Source organism: Erpetoichthys calabaricus, chromosome 1 (assembly GCF_900747795.2).
Source record: "Erpetoichthys calabaricus chromosome 1, fErpCal1.3, whole genome shotgun sequence".
Lineage (NCBI taxonomy): Eukaryota > Metazoa > Chordata > Cladistia > Polypteriformes > Polypteridae > Erpetoichthys > Erpetoichthys calabaricus.
The window spans coordinates 11,830,355-11,853,289 of NC_041394.2; the positions used below are offsets into that span (position 1 = coordinate 11,830,355).

The 22,935-nt window shown below is 42.9% G+C and overlaps 1 protein-coding gene across 1 annotated transcript in view; it reads right to left on the minus strand.

Annotated features, from left to right (window-relative positions):
• The window catches only part of prkd2 (protein kinase D2), a 208,415-nt gene that overhangs the window by 111,296 nt on the left and 74,184 nt on the right, over positions 1–22,935 (minus strand). The window contains exon 2 of the mRNA XM_028792906.2: positions 12,085–12,223. Coding sequence (XP_028648739.1) covers positions 12,085–12,223 — 139 coding nt within the window. The remainder of the gene's footprint in view (positions 1–12,084; positions 12,224–22,935) is intronic.

Below are 22,935 nucleotides of genomic sequence, written 5' to 3' on the forward strand. Positions count from 1 at the left end.
AGCAGAAATTTTTTTGTAACCTTGGCCAGATCTGTGCCTTGCCACAATTCTGTCTCTGAGCTCTTCAGGCAGTTCCTTTGACCTCATGATTCTCATTTGCTCTGACATGCATTGTGAGCTGTAAGGTCTTATATAGACAGGTGTGTGGCTTTCCTAATCAAGTCCAATCAGTATCATCAAACACAGCTGGACTCAAATGAAGGTGATCTCAAGGATGATCAGAAGAAATGGAAAGCACCGGAGTTAAATATATGAGTGTCACAGCAAAGGGTCTGTCAATATGGGGTGCTGTGTGTACATTAATGAGGAAAAAAATTAATTTAAATGATTTTAGCAAATGGCTGCAATATAACAAAGAGTGAAAAATTGAAGGGGGTCTGAATACTTTCCGTACCCACTGTATATATACTGTGGCGAACCCCGGCCGGGATGCCCCTGCTGCTTATGTTCTGGGGGAGCAGCCATGGGCAGCTCAGTACCTCCCCCAGGACGCTTGGTGGCAGCCTCCCTAGCCAATGGTGATTCCCCAACCTCACGCAGGGATCCATGGGAGATGGAGTCCTCCACAGCCTGGTTGGGGCCCGAGGTGGCCGCTAACGGGGGCTGTCTGGTTTTAACAGCCTGGCTGGACAAATCTTCAGCCCCACCCGGAAGTGCAATTAGGACCAGGTGGTCAAGCACCTGGAATGCATCCGAGTGGGCTATAAAAAGGGCCAGCCACCACCACTCAGTGAGCCAGGGTTGGGAGGAGGAGGACTACTCTTGAGGTGGTAAAAGGAAGAACGGTGTTGTGGGACTGTTGGAAGAGTGCTTTTGGACTGTGTATTGCCTATGGGTCACGGGGAAGACGTGAGCCCACGGGTGAAGAAAATAAAAGTCTATATTGGTTTTATATGTGCCTCTGTTTCCATCTGTGTCAGGTCGGGTGCCTATATAGCGCTTTGTTACAATATTATATATACAGTGGTGTGAAAAACTATTTGCCCCCTTCCTGATTTCTTATTCTTTTGCATGTTTGTCACACAAAATGTTTCTGATCATCAAACACATTTAACCATTAGTCAAATATAACACAAGTAAACACAAAATGCAGTTTTTAAATGGTGGTTTTTATTATTTAGGGAGAACAAAAAATCCAAACCTACATGGCCCTGTGTGAAAAAGTAATTGCCCCCTGAACCTAATAACTGGTTGGGCCACCCTTAGCAGCAATAACTGCAATGAAGCGTTTGCGATAAGTTGCAATGAGTCTTTTACAGCGCTCTGGAGGAATTTTGGCCCACTCATCTTTGCAAAATTGTTGTAATTCAGCTTTATTTGAGGGTTTTCTAGCATGAACCGCCTTTTTAAGGTCATGCCATAGCATCTCAATTGGATTCAGGTCAGGACTTTGACTAGGCCACTCCAAAGTCTTCATTTTGTTTTTCTTCAGCCATTCAGAGGTGGATTTGCTGGTGTGTTTTGGGTCATTGTCCTGTTGCAGCACCCAAGATCGCTTCAGCTTGAGTTGACGAACAGATGGCCGGACATTCTCCTTCAGGATTTTTTGGTAGACAGTAGAATTCATGGTTCCATCTATCACAGCCAGCCTTCCAGGTCCTGAAGCAGCAAAACAACCCCAGACCATCACACTACCACCACCATATTTTACTGTTGGTATGATGTTCTTTTTCTGAAATGCTGTGTTCCTTTTACGCCAGATGTAACGGGACATTTGCCTTCCAAAAAGTTCAACTTTTGTCTCATCAGTCCACAAGGTATTTTTCCAAAAGTCTTGGCAATCATCGAGATGTTTCTTAGCAAAATTGAGACGAGCCCTAATGTTTTTGCTTAACAGTGGTTTGCGTCTTGGACATCTGCCATGCAGGCCGTTTTTGCCCAGTCTCTTTCTTATGGTGGAGTCGTGAACACTGACCTTAATTGAGGCAAGTGAGGCCTGCAGTTCTTTAGATGTTGTCCTGGGGTCTTTTGTGTCCTCTCGGATGAGTCGTCTCTGCGCTCTTGGGGTAATTTTGGTCGGCCGGCCACTCCTGGAAAGGTTCACCACTGTTCCATGTTTTTGCCATTTGTGGATAATGGCTCTCACTGTGGTTCGCTGGAGTCCCAAAGCTTTAGAAATGGCTTTATAACCTTTACCAGACTGATAGATCTCAATTACTTCTGTTCTCATTTGTTCCTGAATTTCTTTGGATCTTGGCATGATGTCTAGCTTTTGAGGTGCTTTTGGTCTACTTCTCTGTGTCAGGAAGCTCCTATTTAAGTGATTTCTTGATTGAAACAGGTGTGGCAGTAATCAGGCCTGGGGGTGGCTACAGAAATTGAACTCAGGTGTGATACACCACAGTTAGGTTATTTTTTAACAAGGGGGCAATTACTTTTTCACACAGGGCCATGTAGGTTTGGATTTTTTTTCTCCCTAAATAATAAAAACCATCATTTAAAAACTGCATTTTGTGTTTACTTGTGTTATATTTGACTAATGGTTAAATGTGTTTGATGATCAGAAACATTTTGTGTGACAAACATGCAAAAGAATAAGAAATCAGGAAGGGGGCAAATAGTTTTTCACACCACTGTATATATATATATATATATATATATATATATATATATATATAATCCAACATCTGTCTGTCTGTATGTCTGTCCGCTTTCATGAGAGAACTACTTAACGGATTTAGATCGGGTTTTTTTTCTATAATTTACTAGACGATTCCAGTTGATTTTGCGACTTCTCTCATCACGCTAAGTATCATAGTTCGCTTGTGGTACCGATTCATTCATGCCAATCCGAGAAAGAGAGGCTGAGGTGCGGGGGAACTGGGACCCACCTCACTTTGTTCGAGTCAGTCTACGTTGCGCCATGTGTTGGAGCATACCTCGTCTCCACTTAGCTAGCGATACCGGTTTGTTCAGCAGACATTATCATCTATAGATTGTTAAGGAATAACGTTTGACGTTTTTAAGAGAGAGATCAGAGCTACTTGTGTTTTAGAGGGTAGCTGTGGATTGACAGAGATATCACGGCCACATGCTTTTCTCCCCATGCGGGAGATGCTCTCCCGTCACAGCTGAACGCGATCGGGTACAGTCCCAACGTTTGATATTGGAGCATACCTACCTTCTGCTTCGCCGGACTTAAAGTTAAAAAAAATTTTTTGTCCTGTTTCACTACAACATGGACAGAGCCGTGGGGGACAGCTAGTTTATTTTATAAAGATTCAGTGCTTGCTCTTATTACTAGCTGGGGTTTGGCTTCGATTTCCCCCTCTAGTGTGCATTATTGGAAGTGTTTGGAACTCTTTATCGTTTGCATCTCCTATATCACGACAGATATCCCATATCAGCCTTTAACACTGCCCTCTCTTATCTGCAGAACTGCTTTAATTCAGACACATTGGTGGGTTTCGGAGCGTACATTGCTCAATTTAAGTCCTACTATCGAGTACAAGTCAGGACTTAGATTAGATTAGATTCACTCCAAGACTTGAATTTTATTTCTTTGTTTGAGTCATTCAGTTGTAGACATGCTTTTGAGTTTCAGCTTATTGGCCCGCTGCATAATCCAATGGCGAAAGAGCTTCGGTCTTCAGGACAGGTGACCAGACATTCACCTTGAGAATATTTCAGTAAAGTGCTCAATTTATGGTCCCTGCAATAATAGTGAGTTTCGTAAAGCATCTCCACCCATTCACACCAGCAACCTCACGTCTTATTGCAGCTCTGAAGTGCTTACTCTTTAATGCCAAACACAGTGGGCCCTGTGTCATCCAAACAGTTCTTTTGAATTCAGGTTTCATAATTTCAGAAGCCTGGGGTTATCATCCAGGTGCATCGTTACAAATGTGAGAAGAGCACTCGTATTACTCTTGGGTGGCAGGGGTTTCCTGTTGCTCCTCTCCCATGAATCTCATTTTTTCCCCTGAGTCTCTTTCTTATTGGGGATTCAAGAATACTGATCCTTAGCTGAGGCTAAAGTGGCCTGCAGTTCTTTGAATGTTCTTATGGGATTCTCTGTGACTTATCTAATGAGTCGTCACCGTGACCTTGGGGTCATTTTGGCTGGCAGGCCTTTCCTGAGAAGACTGCCCAGTGTTCTAAATGTTATTTAATTGAAGATGATGGCTGCCACCTTGGTGCACTGGAGTGGCTTTGCAACAGTTTCCTGATTGGTACATTCCAACAAACTTTTTTCCTCATCTCCTCTGCAATTTCCTTCCATTGAGGCCTCGTGTTCTTCTAGAAACCTTGTGGTGACCACTTCACTCTCAAGATGAGTGGTAGTTTATGGTGTTGTTTAGAGTAAACGGAGCTGGCTCTGTTAAGACACCATACAGGCTTGGGTAGATGTGTGGTAATGTCAGTAAATGTAAAGTATTACATGTAAGAAGTAAAAATGTGAGGTTTGAATACACAACGGGAGGTCTGAAAATTGAGAGTACACCTACAGAGAAGGATTTGGGAGTCGTAGTGGACTCTAAGCTATTGACTTCCAGACAGTGTTCAGAAGCCATTAAGAAGGCTAACAGAATGTCAGGTCATATAGCGCCTTGATGTGTGGAGTACAAGTCACAGGAGGTTCTGCTCAAGCTTTATAACACACTGGTGAGGCCTCATCTGGAGTACTGGGTGCAGTTTGGGTGTGCAGGCTACAAAAAGGACATAACAGCACTAGAAAAGGTCCAGAGAAGAGCAACTAGGCTGAGTCCAGGCTGTGTATGTTGTGATGGACGACCGGCTATGGACTCTGGTCGCCACTCCCAGGCCGCTAGGAGGAGCCCTCCGGACAGCATGATGGTGCCCCGAATGCCAGCAGGGCCTCATGGACTTTGTAGTTTATATACGCAGCCCTGCTGGATACCTTGGGGGCCACCAGGAGTCGCTGTAGGGGGACTCGGAGGCTCTTATATGCCCTATAACCCGGGAGTATGTCATGGTCACGTGACAGGAAGATACGATGTGCTCCCGGGTTGAAGAAAAGGACTGTTTACCCTGACCCGGAAGGGATAAGGAATTGTGGACGGATTGGACAGGAACACCTCCGGGTCAGGGTGTATAAAAGGACGATGGGAAATCCCAGACGTTGAGCTGAGCTGGGTGGAAGGGTGGCAACGCGTCTGGGAGTGGAGGATTATTGTTTATTATTATTGAGTATTGTGGAGAGGAGGGTGCTTTGTGCACTATTATTACTATTATTAATAATAAAACCATTATTTGGATTTTTACCAGGTGTCTGACATCTAGTCTGAGGGTTCAAGGGGTCAAGGAGATCTTAATCTATCACAATGTGTGTGTATATATATATATATATATATATATATATATATATATATCCATCCATTTTCCAACCCGCTGAATCCGAACACAGGGTCACGGGGGTCTGCTGGAGCTAATCCCAGCCAACACAGGGCGCAAGGCAGGGAACCAATCCCGGGTAGGGCACCAACCCACCGAAGGACACACACACACACACCAAGCACACACTAGGGCCAATTTAGAATCGCCAATTGACCTAACCTGCATGTCTTTAGACCGTGGGAGGAAACCGGAGTGCCTGGAGGAAACCCACGCAGACACGGGGAGAACATGCAAACTCCACGCAGGGAGGACCTGGGAAGCGAACATATTATATATTGCATAATCCTGCAGCTGATCCGTCCACATCTGCTTAGTGTGTGTTTAGCGTATAAGGGGGTGGGCGAGCAAATCGTACATGGGGCAAAGCCCCCTAGTGTATATATATATATAATTAATTGGGTCATTCCCGTAATATTTTGGAGGTAAGGAAGACAAGTTTTGTACTTAGTAATATGATTAATTGATTGATTGATGGAATGATAGATACTTTATTAATCCCCAAGGGGAAATTCACATACTCCAGCAGCAGCATACTGATAAAAACAAAATTAATTAAAGAATGATAAAAACACAGTGTAGGTTAAAAAGTACTGTACTATGTAGGTAAAAAATTCACTGCACTATTTACATGTGATATATATATATAATATAGATACACATACAGTAGAAGCACACATGCACACACACACAGTATTATATATTCACTCTATTTGTGGTCAGTCTGATATTGTCACATTTCTGTTGTTCCACAACTGTCACTTCATTTTAACTAATCAACTTTAAAGTTAGCCTCTGACTTCATAAAGATGGAATTTAGTTCTTGGAAGCCCAAACACAACATTTTTTTTGCATAATGGAGCAAAACAAGGCTGAGTTCTTTTTCAGGCTCTTCCTGGTTTATGACGTTTGAGGTTGAGTTTCCAACTAATTAATTTCCAGGAATAACAATTCTGATGTTCCAGGAACAACAGAAATCTGATGATTTCAGATTCATCATTATTGTATATGGACTGTGCTTGTGTTACATTATATGTATCTACTATATATATTGTAGGTGCCAGGGAGGAAGGACAGGCGTCTTGGCTGGGATAAAGGTAGGATTAATGCCCAGCCAGGAGGCCAGGCTTACCGGTAACAGTTCATTCCCCAACGTGACAGGCAGCAGTGTTCCTCAAGGCTGGACCAGATTACGACACCTTTTGGAAGACAACTGTCCATAAACACCCTTTCGGAGTCTCTGGATACCGCCAGAGGGCACTGCCAGGTGAGGACTGCACTGGTTTCCACACAATCAGGAAATGCTCTAGATGACTTGGACAGGAGATTGGGTCTATTTTAAAAGAAAGCTCATTGCCTCATTCAATCAAGTCAGTGTCGGGAGGCAGTGGGCAATGCTGTCTTGGAGGAGGAACGAGAATTGTGTATGGTATATTTTGCTGTATGAAGAAAGTGTTGCTTTCTTTATTTGAACCTGGAATTGCTTTGGGTATTGCTGTGCCTGTGGTTTGGGGTTCAGTGGCACTGCTACTAGTATGCTCTATATACTTAAATACATATAAAAATATAGATAAAAAAACTATATCTATATATATATCTATATATATCTTTCTATCTATCTATATATATATATATATACATCTATATCTATATATATATATTTATTAGCTGTGTCAGGCCGTGCTGTAAAAAGCCTGGGCTCCTAGAAACCATGGATTCTGACACATCATTTGCATCAGTTGTTCATCAGCGGCAAAGCAAGGTTCTCTTTCCTCGGATGTTTCGTATTGCCGATGTGCTCACCTCGCTTGTGTATTATCAGCTAAGCAAATATCTCTTTCCTCTGAAGTTTTGTTTTGGAGACAGAGAGTCGAATCCTTTGAGCTTCATGCTGTAGCGTCGCACATTCAGGCTGGACAGACAAACACACACACATCCATGTGTAGACGTTTATATGTACAGTCAAAGTAAAAAGTATGTGAACCCCTAGCAATTATCTATATTTATGTCTAATTCCCATATAAAACATGGTCGTATCTTCATGTCAGTCACCATAATGAACAAACACATTCTCCTATAACTAAAGATACACAGATTTTCAGAGAATTTTTGACCATATTGAATAAATCATTCAAACTGCGAAACTGAAGGTTGAAAAAAGTAAGTGAACCCTAAACTAATGACTTTTTAAAAGCTCATTGCAGTCCGAATTCAGCACACCTGGAGTCCATTTAATAAGACGAGTTCAAAGGTGTGGCCCAGAATGACTTTGATTGATCACAAACACTATAAAGTTTGAGTTTGAGCTTTTGACAAGAAGCATACCCAGATGAGAATCACGCCTTGCACAAAAGAGCTGTCTGAAGAGTTACGATCGAGAATTGTTAATGTACATAAGGGTGGAAAGGGTTACAAAGTCATCTCAAAGATTTGAGATATTCATCAGTCTACTGTTAGGCAAGTTGTCTATAAATTGAGACAATTTGGTATTGTGGCTACTCTGCCTAGAAGTGGGCGCTCTGCCAAGATGACCCCAAGAGCACAACACAGCGTCACCAATGAGGTAAAGAAGAACCCTAGAGTGGCAGCAAAGGACTTGAAGAAGTCATCAGAACTGGCTAACATCTCTGTTCCTGAGTCAACTATTCACAAAACATTGAACAAGAAAAGGAGTCCATGGCAGGACACCAAGAAGGAAGCTACTGCTATCAAAAAGAACATTGCAGAACTCCTGAAGTTTGCGAAAGAGCACTTGGACACTCCACAACGGTACTGGGAAAATGTTTTGTGGAGTGTTGAAACCAAAATTGAACTATTTGGGAAGATCAAGCAGAACTTCATTTGGCGTAAAAAGGACACTGCCTATCTGTAAGAGCCATTTTCCTTGTTCTATAAGATTCATGAATATTTCTTAGATGACAATGCATAAATAATGGGAGGTTCCTATAACCCCCGTAAATAGAACCGTAGTGGTATATTCTTACCATTTCTAACAGCTTGGAGTAAACATTATTCTTCAGTTAGTTAGTGACACTGCGGTGGGTTGGCACCCTGCTCAGGATTGGTTCCTGCCTTGTGCCCTGTGTTGGCTGGGATTGGCTCCAGCAGACCTCCGTGACCCTGTGTTTGGATTCAGCGGGTTGGAAAATGGATGGATGGATGGATAGTTAGTGACAGCCTTGCCTTGTATATGTAGAGGCATACGGTTTTTAACCGTGATCGCACGTGACCGTGCCTGGGCACTTGCCTATGTGCCAACCGGCTTACGAGCCTTTTGAGTGTGTGAAGTAAATATGCACTTAACAGCACTTAATTTATGTGTTGTGTGGTATGTAAAGCGTATAGAAGAAGATGCTAAGAACCTTTAAGTAGAGAAGAAGAAACGTGACCGCACGTAACAATGCTCGATGGCCTACGGGCTCTTTGAATGTCAGAAATAACAAGTAATGAAAACTTGTTTACTTAAGTACCGCACCGTATGCTAAGGCGTACAGAAGAAGAAATTAAGAACCTTTAAGTATAGAAATAACTAAAGTCTTTCAAGAAAAGCTAAATTTAAAGAAGATACATTTTTCCCTTTTTTTTGTCTTTTATTCTGCGTGTGTAACTATATTTTTTTCTTTTATTCTTTAAAACAAACTCTTGGACTCTGAGAATTCTTTTGACACGCGTCTTACCCGTGCCTGATGACACCTTATATTTCAGTGGTTACAATATCAACATCAAAACATCATCCCTACAGTAAAGTATGATGGAGAGAACATCATGATTTGGGTCTGCTTTGCTGCATCAGGGCCTGGACAGCTTGCCATCAGTGAAGGGAAAATGAATTCACAAGTTTATCAACAAATTCTCCAGGATAATGTGAGGGTGTCTGTCCATCAACTTAAGCTCAGAAGAGGCTGGGTGATGCAACAGGACAATAACCCCAAACATCGCAGCAAATCCACAGCACAGAGGCTTCAGAAGAACAAACTCCGTCAGCCTTTTGGAGTGGCCCAGTCCGAGCCCAGATCTCAATCCTATGACTTGAAGAGAGCCATACACAGAAGACAACCAAAGAATATGGAAGAGTTAAGGTAGTTCTGCAGGGAAGAATACGCTCAAATTCCCCCCTTGCGATGTGCAGGTCTGATCTGCAGTTACAGGAAGCGCCTGGTTGAGGTCATTGCTGCCAAAGGAGGGTCAACCAGTTATTAAATCCCAATGGTCACTTAGTTTTTCAACTACCGCTGTGAACGTTGAATGCGTTTGTAAAATAAAGACCTGAAAGAGTAGACGTTTTTGTGTGTCATTGGCTTAAGCTCATTGTGTACATCAGTACCTGTGACTTAGATGAAGATCAGATCACTTTTTACGACCAATTCATACAGTAAACCAGATCATTCCAAAGGGTTCACATACTTTTACTTTGACTGTGTGTGTGTGTGTGTATATACAGTGGTGTGAAAAACTATTTGCCCCCTTCCTGATTTCTTATTCTTTTGCATGTTTGTCACACAAAATGTTTCTGATCATCAAACACATTTAACCATTAGTTAAATATAACACAAGTAAACACAAAATGCAGTTTGTAAATGGTGGTTTTTATTATTTAGGGAGAAAAAAAAATCCAAACCTACATGGCCCTGTGTGAAAAAGTAATTGCCCCCTGAACCTAATAACTGGTTGGGCCACCCTTAGCAGCAATAACTGCAATCAAGCGTTTGCGATAACTTGCAATGAGTCTTTTACAGCGCTCTGGAGGAATTTTGGCCCACTCATCTTTGCAAAATTGTTGTAATTCAGCTTTATTTGAGGGTTTTCTAGCATGAACCGCCTTTTTAAGGTCATGCCATAGCATCTCAATTGGATTCAGGTCAGGACTTTGACTAGGCCACTCCAAAGTCTTCATTTTGTTTTTCTTCAGCCATTCAGAGGTGGATTTGCTGGTGTGTTTTGGGTCATTGTCCTGTTGCAGCACCCAAGATCGCTTCAGCTTGAGTTGACGAACAGATGGCCGGACATTCTCCTTCAGGATTTTTTGGTAGACAGTAGAATTCATGGTTCCATCTATCACAGCAAGCCTTCCAGGTCCTGAAGCAGCAAAACAACCCCAGACCATCACACTACCACCACCATATTTTACGGTTGGTATGATGTTCTTTTTCTGAAATGCTGTGTTCCTTTTACGCCAGATGTAACGGGACATTTGCCTTCCAAAAAGTTCAACTTTTGACTCATCAGTCCACAAGGTATTTTCCCAAAAGTCTTGGCAATCATTGAGATGTTTCTTAGCAAAATTGAGACGAGCCCTAATGTTCTTTTTGCTTAACAGTGGTTTGCGTCTTGGAAATCTGCCATGCAGGCCGTTTTTGCCCAGTCTCTTTCTTATGGTGGAGTCGTGAACACTGACCTTAATTGAGGCAAGTGAGGCCTGCAGTTCTTTAGACGTTGTCCTGGGGTCTTTTGTGACCTCTCGGATGAGTCGGCTCTGCGCTCTTGGGGTAATTTTGGTCGGCCGGCCACTCCTGGGAAGGTTCACCACTGTTCCATGTTTTTGCCATTTGTGGATAATGGCTCTCACTGTGGTTCGCTGGAGTCCCAAAGCTTTAGAAATGGCTTTATAACCTTTACCAGACTGATAGATCTCAATTACTTCTGTTCTCATTTGTTCCTGAATTTCTTTGGATCTTGGCATGATGTCTAGCTTTTGAGGTGCTTTTGGTCTACTTCTCTGTGTCAGGCAGCTCCTATTTAAGTGATTTCTTGATTGAAACAGGTGTGGCAGTAATCAGGCCTGGGGGTGGCTACGGAAATTGAACTCAGGTGTGATACACCACAGTTAGGTTATTTTTTAACAAGGGGGCAATTACTTTTTCACACAGGGCCATGTAGGTTTGGATTTTTTTTCTCCCTAAATAATAAACACCATCATTTAAAAACTGCATTTTGTGTTTACTTGTGTTATATTTGACTAATGGTTAAATGTGTTTGATGATCAGAAACATTTTGTGTGACAAACATGCAAAAGAATAAGAAATCAGGAAGGGGGCAAATAGTTTGTCACACCACTGTATTGTCACACACGTGCAATTGGGAGACAACTAAAGGGCCTGAATGATGGTAATTCCATGCCAGACCAGAGGGTGGCGAGGTGCACTGACTTTCTTTCTCGACCCCTTATAGACCATCCATGAGAAATCCCGCATGGGTCCGGTGCCACTGACAACGTCACTTCCGGTCTCGGCATATAAAGACACCATCTTTATCTACCAAAGTCAGTCCTATTTTGTGAACATCTCACAATTACTTAACCCTTTTGCAGCCAGAGCACATTATATGGGTGGCTGCCCCAAACCTTTCTGATGACTTTGTGTTATTTTTGTGACTAAAATATATATATATATATATCCACCCATCCATCCATTTTCCAACCCGCTGAATCCGAACACAGGGTCACGGGGGTCTGCTGGAGCCAATCCCAGCCAACACTGGGCACAAGGCAGGAACCAATCCCGGGCAGGGAGCTAACCCACCGCAGTATATATATATATATATATATATATATATATACACACATAAATAAATGTGTGTATGGCACCCATGACCCAGAGCAGACTAGATTTTGTTTTGTTTAATAATAACTCCGATAGCCTCAATACTTTTCATTCTGCTGTGGGTCATGGGTGCCACACAGAGGTCACATACCGAGAGGAGAAAAGAGAAGAGTAGAGCAGCAAGACTTACCGGACAGCACCACCTCAACCAGGTCGCCCTCCTGGATGTCAGTTACGTTCGTCACCAGCTGCAGGATGTTGTTAGACGTCGGGTCGTGCTTGAACAACAGAATCTTGTCATAAATTCCATAAAAACCACACGCTGGGAACTGAAAAAGAAGGAAGAGAAAAGGAAAGGTCAATAGAGGACCAGAGCTATTTAGTTTAACACAAAGTGTAAGGTATTACATCGGGCATCAAAAAATAATGCAGGGGCTCACAAAATGAAGACAAATCCAGAAGAGCTACGGCCAGGCCATGATGGGGTGAAATTTAACTCATTGGCACTTGGCTGCAGCTTAGCCAATCGATGCTTGTTTTATTTATGTAGTGCCATTCGCAAGAGATGAGCAGTCCATCCTCTTTATACGGTGCCAGTCACAGTGAGCTACTTTTACTAAGTGAACTTCACACCTTCAATCTGCGTTATAGAGTGAGTACCACCACAAGGTAATTATACAGACTAAGCCGGAGATGAACCAGCATTATATAGTGCCTTTCACAGTGCACACCACCACAAGGTAATTATACAGACTAAGCCAGAGATGAACCAGCATTATATAGCGCCTTTCACAGTGCACACCACCACAAGGTAATTATACAGACTAAGCCGGAGATGAACCAGCATTATATAGCGCCTTTCACAGTGCACACCACCACAAGGTAATTATACAGACTAAGCCGGAGATGAACCAGCATTATATAGCGCCTTTCACAGTGCACACCACCACAAGGTAATTATACAGACTAAGCCGGAGATGAACCAGCATTATATAGCGCCTTTCACAGTGCACACCACCACAAGGTAATTATACAGACTAAGCCAGAGATGAACCAGCATTATATAGCGCCTTTCACATCAAGCACCACCATAAACTAATTTTACAAAGTGAACACGTTCATCAGTCTATTTTAAATACTACCATTTACAATGAGTGCCACCTAAGCCAATCTTACTCTACTTTATATAGTGCCTTTCATGGTGACCACCACCATTAACCTCTTTTATACAGTGAACTGTTTTAGATGGTGATCACCACCACAAGCTAACTTTCACAAACTGAACTAGAGATTGCTGTTTTATTTTACATATCATCTCGTGTATATAGAGAGCCATCATGGGGTGGTTGCTTTTACAAAGAGAACATGAGCTCATCACTCTGTTTCAGGCAGCACCATTCACAATGAATGCAACCACGAGCTAATTTTAAAACAGTGGACGTGAGATTATCAGCACCTTTCACAGTGAGCAACACTCTAGTGTTTATAACATCATTTGTTTTATATATGGCATCTTTCATATTTATTGTAGAGCACATTTCATATCTATTAAATATAGTCTTTTACATTAATACTGATGTGAAAGACACTATATAAAAGACTAGCTGTCCCCCAAGGCTCTGCCCATGTATTACTGAAACAGGACAGTGAGGAGGGTCCTGCCCGGCTCCCCACTCCTGACGTCACGCTTCCCCCTCCCCTAGACCCGCAGCCTCTGTCTCGGATTAGTGCCAATATATCACTCCTGCAAGCGAACTATGACTCTTAACGCGATGAAAGAAATCACAAAATCTACCGGAATGTTCCAGAAAATTATAGACAGAAGCCCAATCTACATCCGTTAAGTAGTTCCCTCTTTCGCTAGCTAAGCAGAGTTAAGGTTAGGCCTCGAGGCTGACGTGTGAGTGAGGGGGGCCCTGTCCCCCTCCCCTCGGACCACAGCCTCCATCTCGGATTAGCACGAATATATCTTCTGTACGTGAACTATGATTCTTAGCATGATGAGAGAAGTCACAAAATCAACCGGAATGTTCTAGGAAATTATAGAAAAAAACCCGATCTAAATCCGTTAAGGAGTTCTCTCGTGAAAAGCGGACAGACAGACAGACATTGGTTTTTATTTATAGAGAGATGTAAATAACACTATAGAAGAGTTATGTCAAACCTATTATATAGTGCCTTTCATATGTATATATTGACACATATCCTTTCATAGACATTCGGTAACAATTTGTGAATAAGGCGCTACATCCCTTCTTCCTTTCTTTCTCTATAAGTTATTTGCCCTTTAATTGACTGTGGACATTGCATAACATTAAAGGTGTTTAATAGAAATAGATGACAACAATGAAGAGTTGGGATACCAGCTGGGTCACCCCATATAATTGGTTTTGAAGAATTAAATTATTGCGGAGTCATGTTTGTGGACGCAAGTTCTAAATAGAACCATCTCAAGATGGCGGAGCATCCAGTTTTGGACCCTTCAGGCAGGAAGAGGTTGGTCCAAGGTGGCCGGATACTGGACGTAACATCAGAGGTGTACCAGCTGTCAATTATCCGGTCTGCAGAGGGAGGAAGAGAGAAAGGCAACAGGACATAGCGCCAACACCTGGAGCGGCAGTAGAATTACAGTCACTAGAGCCCTTCGGATGCCCCCTACATGCACGTGTGTGACTGGTGCTATAGTTGTGCTAGAGTTGTTTGTTCTGTGCCAAATAGTGGATAGTGTATAATATGAAAGGCACTATACTCTTTGGCTTGATGTAAAGTTGCTTGCTTATAGGCACTATATTATGGAAATTGATTCGTAGCCTGAAAGTCATTATATTATGAATAGTGAGTCGTAACCTGAAAGGCACTATATGATGAATAGTGAGTCGTGACCTGAAAGGCACTATATTATGGAAATTGATTCGTAACCTGAAAGTCATTATATTATGAATAGTAAGTCGTAACCTGAAAGGCACTATATGATGGATAATTAGTCATAACTTAAAAGGCACTATATGATGAATAGTGAGTCGTAACCCGAAAGGCACTATATGATGAATAGTGAGTTGTAACCTGAAAGGCACTATATTAAGGAAACTGATTCGCAACCTGAAAGTCATTATATTATGAATAGTGAGTCGTAACCTGAAAGGCACTATATGATGGATAATTAGTCGTAACCTGAAAGGCACTATATGATGAATAGTGAGTCGTAACCTGAAAGGCACTATATGATGAATAGTGAGTCGTAACCTGAAAGGCACTATATGATGAATAGTGAGTTGTAACCTGAAAGGCACTATATTAAGGAAACTGATTCGCAACCTGAAAGTCATTATATTATGAATAGTGAGTCGTAACCTGAAAGGCACTATATGATGGATAATTAGTCGTAACCTGAAAGGCACTATATGATGAATAGTGAGTCGTAACCTGAAAGGCACTATATGATGAATAGTGAGTCGTAACCTGAAAGGCACTATATGATGAATAGTGAGTTGTAACCTGAAAGGCACTATATTAAGGAAACTGATTCGCAACCTGAAAGTCATTATATTATGAATAGTGAGTCGTAACCTGAAAGGCACTATATGATGGATAATTAGTCGCAACCTGAAAGGCACTATATTATGAATAGTGAGTCGTAACCTGAAAGGCACTATATGATGGATAGTGAGTTGTAACCTGAAAGGCACTATATGTTGAATAGTGAGTCGTAACCTGAAAGGCACTATATTATGGAAACTGATTTGTAACCTGAAAGTCATTATATTATGAATAGTGAGTTTTAACCTGAAAGGCACTATATTATGGATAATTAGTCGTAACTTGAAAGGCACTATATTATGAATAGTGAGTCGTAACTTGAAAGGCACTATATGATGGATAGTAAGTCGTAACCTGAAAGGCACCACATTATTTCTTTTGATGTGACATGTCTGTTTTGAGACAGATTTTGAATCCAGGATGAGAAAGATGCTACGTCTTTCTTTTTTGTAAAGTTATTTGTTTTGTCAATACTGCCTGATGTGAAAGGCACTATAAACTTCCTTTCTTGCTTGCTTGCTTTCACCGTAAAGTTATTAACATTTTTAGAAAATTGTGGACAGTGCATAATATGAAAGGAGCTACATTCTTTATTCTGATGTAATGCTCCTTGCTTTGTTAAAGAATGGACACTGATCGGTCTGAAAGGCGCTACATCGCTGCTTTCTTTCACTATAAAGAGTTAATGCCTTGAAACAGCAGGAGGAATTTCCCACTTGATTACCTTAAACTGCCCGCGTCTTTTAAATGAAATACTCAACTCCCACCATGGACTCTCTGCATGCCCCTTATCCTGACCCTTATGATGGACCAACTGGTGTCTCTGACTGGTTGTTTCCTGCTCCCTTGCCTGGCCAGGAGGCCTTGGGAAAAGGTGGCCAGCTGGGGAGCGTTGGTATTACCCTGCTGTGCCAGGACATGGGCATTAGGTAGAGTGGTGGCTCTGTGGCTAAGGATCTGCACTGGCAATCAGAAGGTTTTTTTGGTTCAAATCCCGTAAATGTCAATAGTGACTCTGCTCTGCTGGGCCCTTCAGCAAGGCCCTTAACCTGCAATTGCTGAGCGCGTTGAGTAGTGAGAAAAGCTCTATATAAATGCAAAGAATTATTATTATTATGGGCACAAGAAGATGCTGTGGCAGCAGCTACCCCGGGGTTTGACATCCCAGCAACCTCAGCAAGACACTCAGATTGGGCAAGAGTAGCTGGAACGTCAGGACGGTGGGTGACTGCCTGCTATGGGCAGAATGTTCCCCCATACACCGGGTGGCAGCATTTGGTGAACACTAATATGGAGCTGTGGTCCCAAGGGCCTGCCCTGCTGTGTTCAGTGGTGGGCCACCGGGGGGAGCTATTGGATACTGACGGCACAAGGACTATCGGGGCTCACTGTGGGGGCAACAGATTAAGCACCAGCAGTATTCCAGGGGCTGGAGTTAAAGGTGAACCCGAAACCCAACACTCGACTCAGGAGCAGTTGGAATCAAATGTGGAGGAAGGAGTGGAGTTGCAGAAAAAGAAGGTTCTGTTTAAATTAAAAACATTTTAATTGAACTGGGACTGTTGTGGTACAATTGTATCTGGGGGGTTTGGGGTCCTAGTGGCCACACCCTTAATGCGCTTTTCAAGATGGTTGATCCTTTGACTTTGGGGTTGTGCTCAGTCTTTCTTAGTGCCACAATATTACACGACACCACCCCATACCTACACAGAATGTACGGCTTGAACTGCGATACGACACGGGGGCTGTCATTCGCCACCCACCACAGTGCACATCGAGTGGCCTCCCCTAAAAGTGAAAAATAAAAACGACGACATTGCCCACACCGGCGTCCTCTTGCAGTTCACTGAACGCCAAGCGGTGGCTTCTGTAGAAAGAGCCCGGTGAGATCCGTTGGCCGTTTTCCGTTCCCAGGGGGTCTGTGGGAAATTTTTCTCATGCAATCAGCTGTTTAACAGGTGGACTCAGCCAATGGTGCTAACAGGAAAAAAGAGGAGGAGCCCAAAATCTAAGGAGCCGTTCAGGCTCCACCCACAGCCCCACTTTGGGTATTTGCATATTCAAGCCAGCCAGCCGAGGTGGGATTTAAAATGGCGAGCATCCTGAGGCGCTGGTGTGGCAGCTGCAGAAAAAGACTTCGAGAATGCCGGCTGGCTGGAGTTTTAGAGAAGTGAAAGATTTTGTTACGCGTGATAATTAAAGAAAAAAAAAATAAGAAAGGTAAGGGGTGGGGGACAACACATCACACTCATCATCGACTAACTTTAGGCAACAAGGGGCACCAAAACTGAGAAGAAAAAACACTGTCAAGAGAAATGAAACTGTCATGAGATCTGTGGACAGGCACGTGGCAGGAGGCCCACCAAGATCTCCTCTCGACACGGTCACATACACACCCCCTCTCATGACCCTGGCATCACTGGGACCGCCATTTAGGTGGCTTGACTCCTATCTATGAGGTAGATCCTACCATATACTGTACAGCAGGGAAAATACGTATTGAACGCGTCAATGTTGTTCAAGAAATCTATTTCTAATGGGGCTACTGTCATGAAATTTTCACCAGACGTCGGTAACAACTCAGGTAACCCACACATACAAAGAAATGAAAACAAATAAGTCCATCAATTAAGTTCTGTGTAATAAAGTGGAACGACACAGGGAATAAGTCTTCAACACGCTTACTGAAACGTATTTAATATTCAGTAGAAAAGCCTGTGTTGGTAACGACAGCTTCAAGACGCCTCTCCTGTATGGACAAACGAGTCGCATGCATTGCTCAGGTGGGATTTCGGCCCGTTCTTCCACCTCAACTGTCTTCAAATCTTGATGGTTCTGGGTGTCTCTTCTATGACTTCTGATCTTCAGTTCTTTCCATAGAATTTTCAATTGACTGACTGGGCCATTCTAGCAGCTTTATTGTCTTTCTCTGACACCAACTGAGAGTTTCTTTGACTGTGTGTTTGGGGTCCTTATCTTGCTGAAATGTCCCCCCTCATTTCATCTTCAGCATTCTGGTAGATGGCAGCAGATTCTTATCAAGAATGTCCCGGTTACATTTTTCCATTCATCCCCTTCCTTCAATTCTATGAAATTTGCCAGCCTCACACCATGATGTCCCCACTTCCAAACTTCACTGTTGTTGTGGTGTTTTTGGGGTGACCTGCAGTGCCATTTCTCCTCCAAACATGGTGTGACATCCAAAGAGTTCAATTTTGGTCTCATCTCACCAGACTTTACTCTCCCAGTTATTTCATTGGCTTGTCCAAATGTTGTGCGGCAAACTTCAAAGGAGATTCAACGTGCTTCATAGTGGCACTAAGAAGGGCTGAGCACAACCCCAAAGTCATGGGATCAACCATCTTGTAAAGCTCATTAAGTGTGTGGCCACTAGGACCCCAAACCCTCCAGATACAATTGTACCACAACAGTCCCAGTTCAAATAAAATGTTTTTAATTTAAACAAATCATTCTATTTCTACAACTCCACATTTGACTCCAACTGCTCCTGAGTCGAGTGATGGAGGGGTTGGGGGGTTCACTTTTAACTTCAGACCCTGAAGCACTGCTGGTGCTTAATCTATTGCCCCCAGGAAACACTTCCAGGGTGAGGCAGGACCCCAATAGTCCTTGTGCAGTCAGTTTCCAATAGCTCCCTCTGGTGGTCCCCAACAGAACACAGCAGGGAAGGCCCTTGGGACCACAGCTCCCATGCTGCCCTGCAGGGGTCCATATTGGTGCTCGCCAAATGCTGCCACCCAGTATATGGAAGACGTCGGTCACCAATGCCATCAACAATAAGGCTGTGAAGGTGTGTCCAATCATGAGATATAAAGGTATTTAAGGAGGTCAATTGCAAGTTGTGCTTCCTTCTCTTTGACTCTCCTCTGAAGAGTGACACCATGGGATCCTCAAAGCAACTCTCAAAAGATCTAAAAACAAAGATTTTTTCAGTTTCCTGGTTTAGGGGAAGGCTACAAAAAGCCATCTCAGAGGTTTAAACTGTCAGTTTCAACTGTAAGGAATGGAATCAGGAAATGGAAGGCCACAGGCACAGGTGCTGTTAAACCAGCAGGTCTGACAGGCCAAGAAAAATACAGGAGCGGCATATGAGCAGGATTGTGAGAATGGTGACAGACAACCACAGATCACCTCCACAGACCTGCAAGAACATCTTGCTGCAGATGGTGTATCTGTACATCGTTCTACAATTCAGCACAATTTGCACAAAGAACATCTGTATGGCAGGGTGATGAGAAAGAAGCCCTTTCTGCACTCACGCTACAAACAGAGTCACTTGTTGTATGCCAATGCTCATTTAGACAAGCCAGATTCATTTTAGAACAAAGTGCTTTGGACTGATGAGACAAAAATTGAGATATTTGGTCATAACAAAAAGCGCTTTGCATGGCGGAAGAAGAACACCACATTTCAAGAAAAACACCTGCTACCTACTGTCAAATTTGGTGGAGGTTCCATCGTGCTGTGGGGCTGTGTGGCTAGTTCAGGGACTGGGGCCCTTGTTAAAGTCGAGGGTCGCATGAATTCAACCCAATATCAACAAATTCTTCAGGATAATGTTCAAGCATCAGTCACAAAGTTGAAGTTACGCAGGGGTTGGATATTCCAACAAGTCAATGACCCAAAACACACTTCGAAATCTACAAAGGCATTCATGCAGAGGGAGAAGTACAATGTTCTGGAATGGCCGTCACAGACCCCTGACTTGAATATCATTGACAATCTATGAGATGATTTGAAGCAGGCTGTCCATCAAATTGAACTGAACTGGAGAGATTTTGTATGAAGAATGATCAGAAATACCTCCATCCAGAATCCAGACACTCATCAAAGGCTATAGGAGGACAGCGTCTAGAGGTGTTAGATTTGAAAAGGAGGCTCAACTAAGTATTGATGTCATATCTCTGTTGGGGGCCCACATTTATGCACCTGTCTAATTTTGTTATGATGCATATTGCATATGTTCTGTTAATCCAATAAACTTAATGTCACTGCTGAAATCCTACTGTGTCCATAAGGCATGTCAGATATTAAAAGGAAGTTGCTACTTTGAAGGCTCAGCCAATGAGAAACAAAAATCCAAAGAATTAAGAGGGGCTCCAAAACATTTTCATATGACTGTACACCTCCTTGTGACACCCCATGCCACGCTGATGATACGCGGCTGTATCCGTCGTATCTTGGTATCAAGTAGAACCTCTGCATGTCTCACGGACATTGCAACCTGGGTGAAGGAACACCAGATGTCCAGCTCACCTGTCTATTTAGAATCCCATCTCAATTTGACTCTGATCATTACCACTAATATCCACCAAGTTAAGATGTAACCTTGGGGTGGTGACTGGTGACCAGAAGTCACCTTCAGGTACCATGTTGTTATGGTCAATGCCACATCCACAAGATCAGATCATATCTGATGGAGTAGGTGGCACACCCCCAGTCCAGGCTTGGTTTCATCACATCTGGACTACTGCAATTCTCTTCTGGCAGGAGTTACCAGCATGTGTCACAAAACATCAGCAGATCATTCAGAATGCAGAGGGCATATCTGGGCACACACCACTCATCTTTTTCGGATCACCGCACTCCCTGCAGTTCAAATCCTTGACGGTTGCCTACAGAGCAGTCACTGGGACTGCACCTCTACAGGTGCTGGTCATAAAATTAGAATATCATGACAAAGTTGATTTATTCCAGTAATTCCACTCAAAAAGTGAAACTTGTACATTAGATTCATTCATTACACACAGACTGATGTATTTCAAATGTTTATTTCTTTTAATGTTGATGATTATAACTGACAACTAATGAAAGTCCCAAATTAATTATCTCTGGAAAATTAGAATATCAATTACGACCAATGCAAAAAAAGGATTTTTAGAAATGTTGGCCAACTGAAAGGTATGAACATGAAAAGTATGAGCATGTACAGCACTCAATATTTAGTTGGGGCTCCTTTGGCCTGGATTACTGCAGCAATGCGGCGTGGCATGGAGTCGATCAGTCTGTGGCACTGCTCAGGTGTTATGAGAGCCCATGTTGCTCTGATAGTGGCCTTCAGCTCTTCTGAATTGTTGGGTCTGGCGTATTGCACCTTCCTCTTCACAATACCCCATAGATTTTCTATGGGGTTAAGGTCAGGCGAGTTTGCTGGCAAATCAAGAACAGGGATACCATGGTCCTTAAACCAGGTACTGGTAGCTTTGGCACTGTGTGCAGGTGCCAGGTCCTGTTGGAAAATGAAATCTGCATCTCCATAAAGTTCGTCAGCAGCAGGAAGCATGAAGCTTCCTGGTAGACGGCTGCGTTGACCTTGGACCTCAGAAAACACAATGGACCAACACCAGCAGATGACATGGCACCCCAAACCATCACTGACTGTGGAAACTTTACACTGGACCTCAAACAACGTGGATTCTGTGCCTCTCCTCTCTTCCTCCAGACTCTGGGACCTTGATTTCCAAAGGAAATGCAAAATTTACTTTCATCAGAGAACATAACTTTGGACCACTCAGCAGCAGTCCAAAGGCGAGACGCTTCTGATGCTGTCTCTTGTTCAAGAGTGGCTTGACACAAGGAATGCGACAGCTGAAACCCATGTCTTGCATACGTCTGTGCCTGGTGGTTCTTGAAGCACTGACTCCAGCTGCAGTCCACTCTTTGTGAATCTCCCCCACATTTCTGAATGGGTTTTGTTTCACAATCCTCTCCAGGGTGCGGTTATCCCTATTGCTTGTACGCTTTGTTCTACCACATCTTGTCCTTCCCTTCGCCTCTCTATTAATGTGCTTGGACACAGAGCTCTGTGAACAGCCAGCCTCTTTAGCAATGACCTTTTGTGTCTTGCTCTCCTTGTGCAAGGTGTCAATGGTCGTCTTTTGGACAACTGTCAAGTCAGCAGTCTTCCTCATGATTGTGTAGCCTACAGAACTCGACTGAGAGACCATTTAAAGGCTTTTGCAGGTGTTTGGAGTTAATTAGCTGATTAGAGTGTGGCACCAGGTGTCTTCAATATTGAACCTTTTCATAATATTCTTATTTTCCGAGATACTGAATTTGGGACTTTCATTAGTTGTCAGTTATAATCATCAACATTAAAAGAAATAAACATTTGAAATACATCAGTCTGTGTGTAATGAATGAATCTATTATACAAGTTTCACTTTTTGAATGGAATTACTGAAATAAATCAACTTTGTCGTGATGTTCTAATTTTATGACCAGCACCTGTATTTACCTGTATATAAATTGTGAATTTCCCATTGGGCTTAATAAAGTATCTATCTATCTATCTGGAGACACTTGTTAGGTCCTTTGCTCCTTTTGGACCATTCAGGTCTGCTGATGCTGGTGGAATGGGCTTCCCACCTTCATTCAGAGTTCTGACTCTCAAAATGAGGACTCTCATGGTCTGTGAATTTCTGCCTGATGGACGTTGGCTTTGTAAGGTGCTTGGAACCCTAGGGAAGTGTAACTCGCTTGC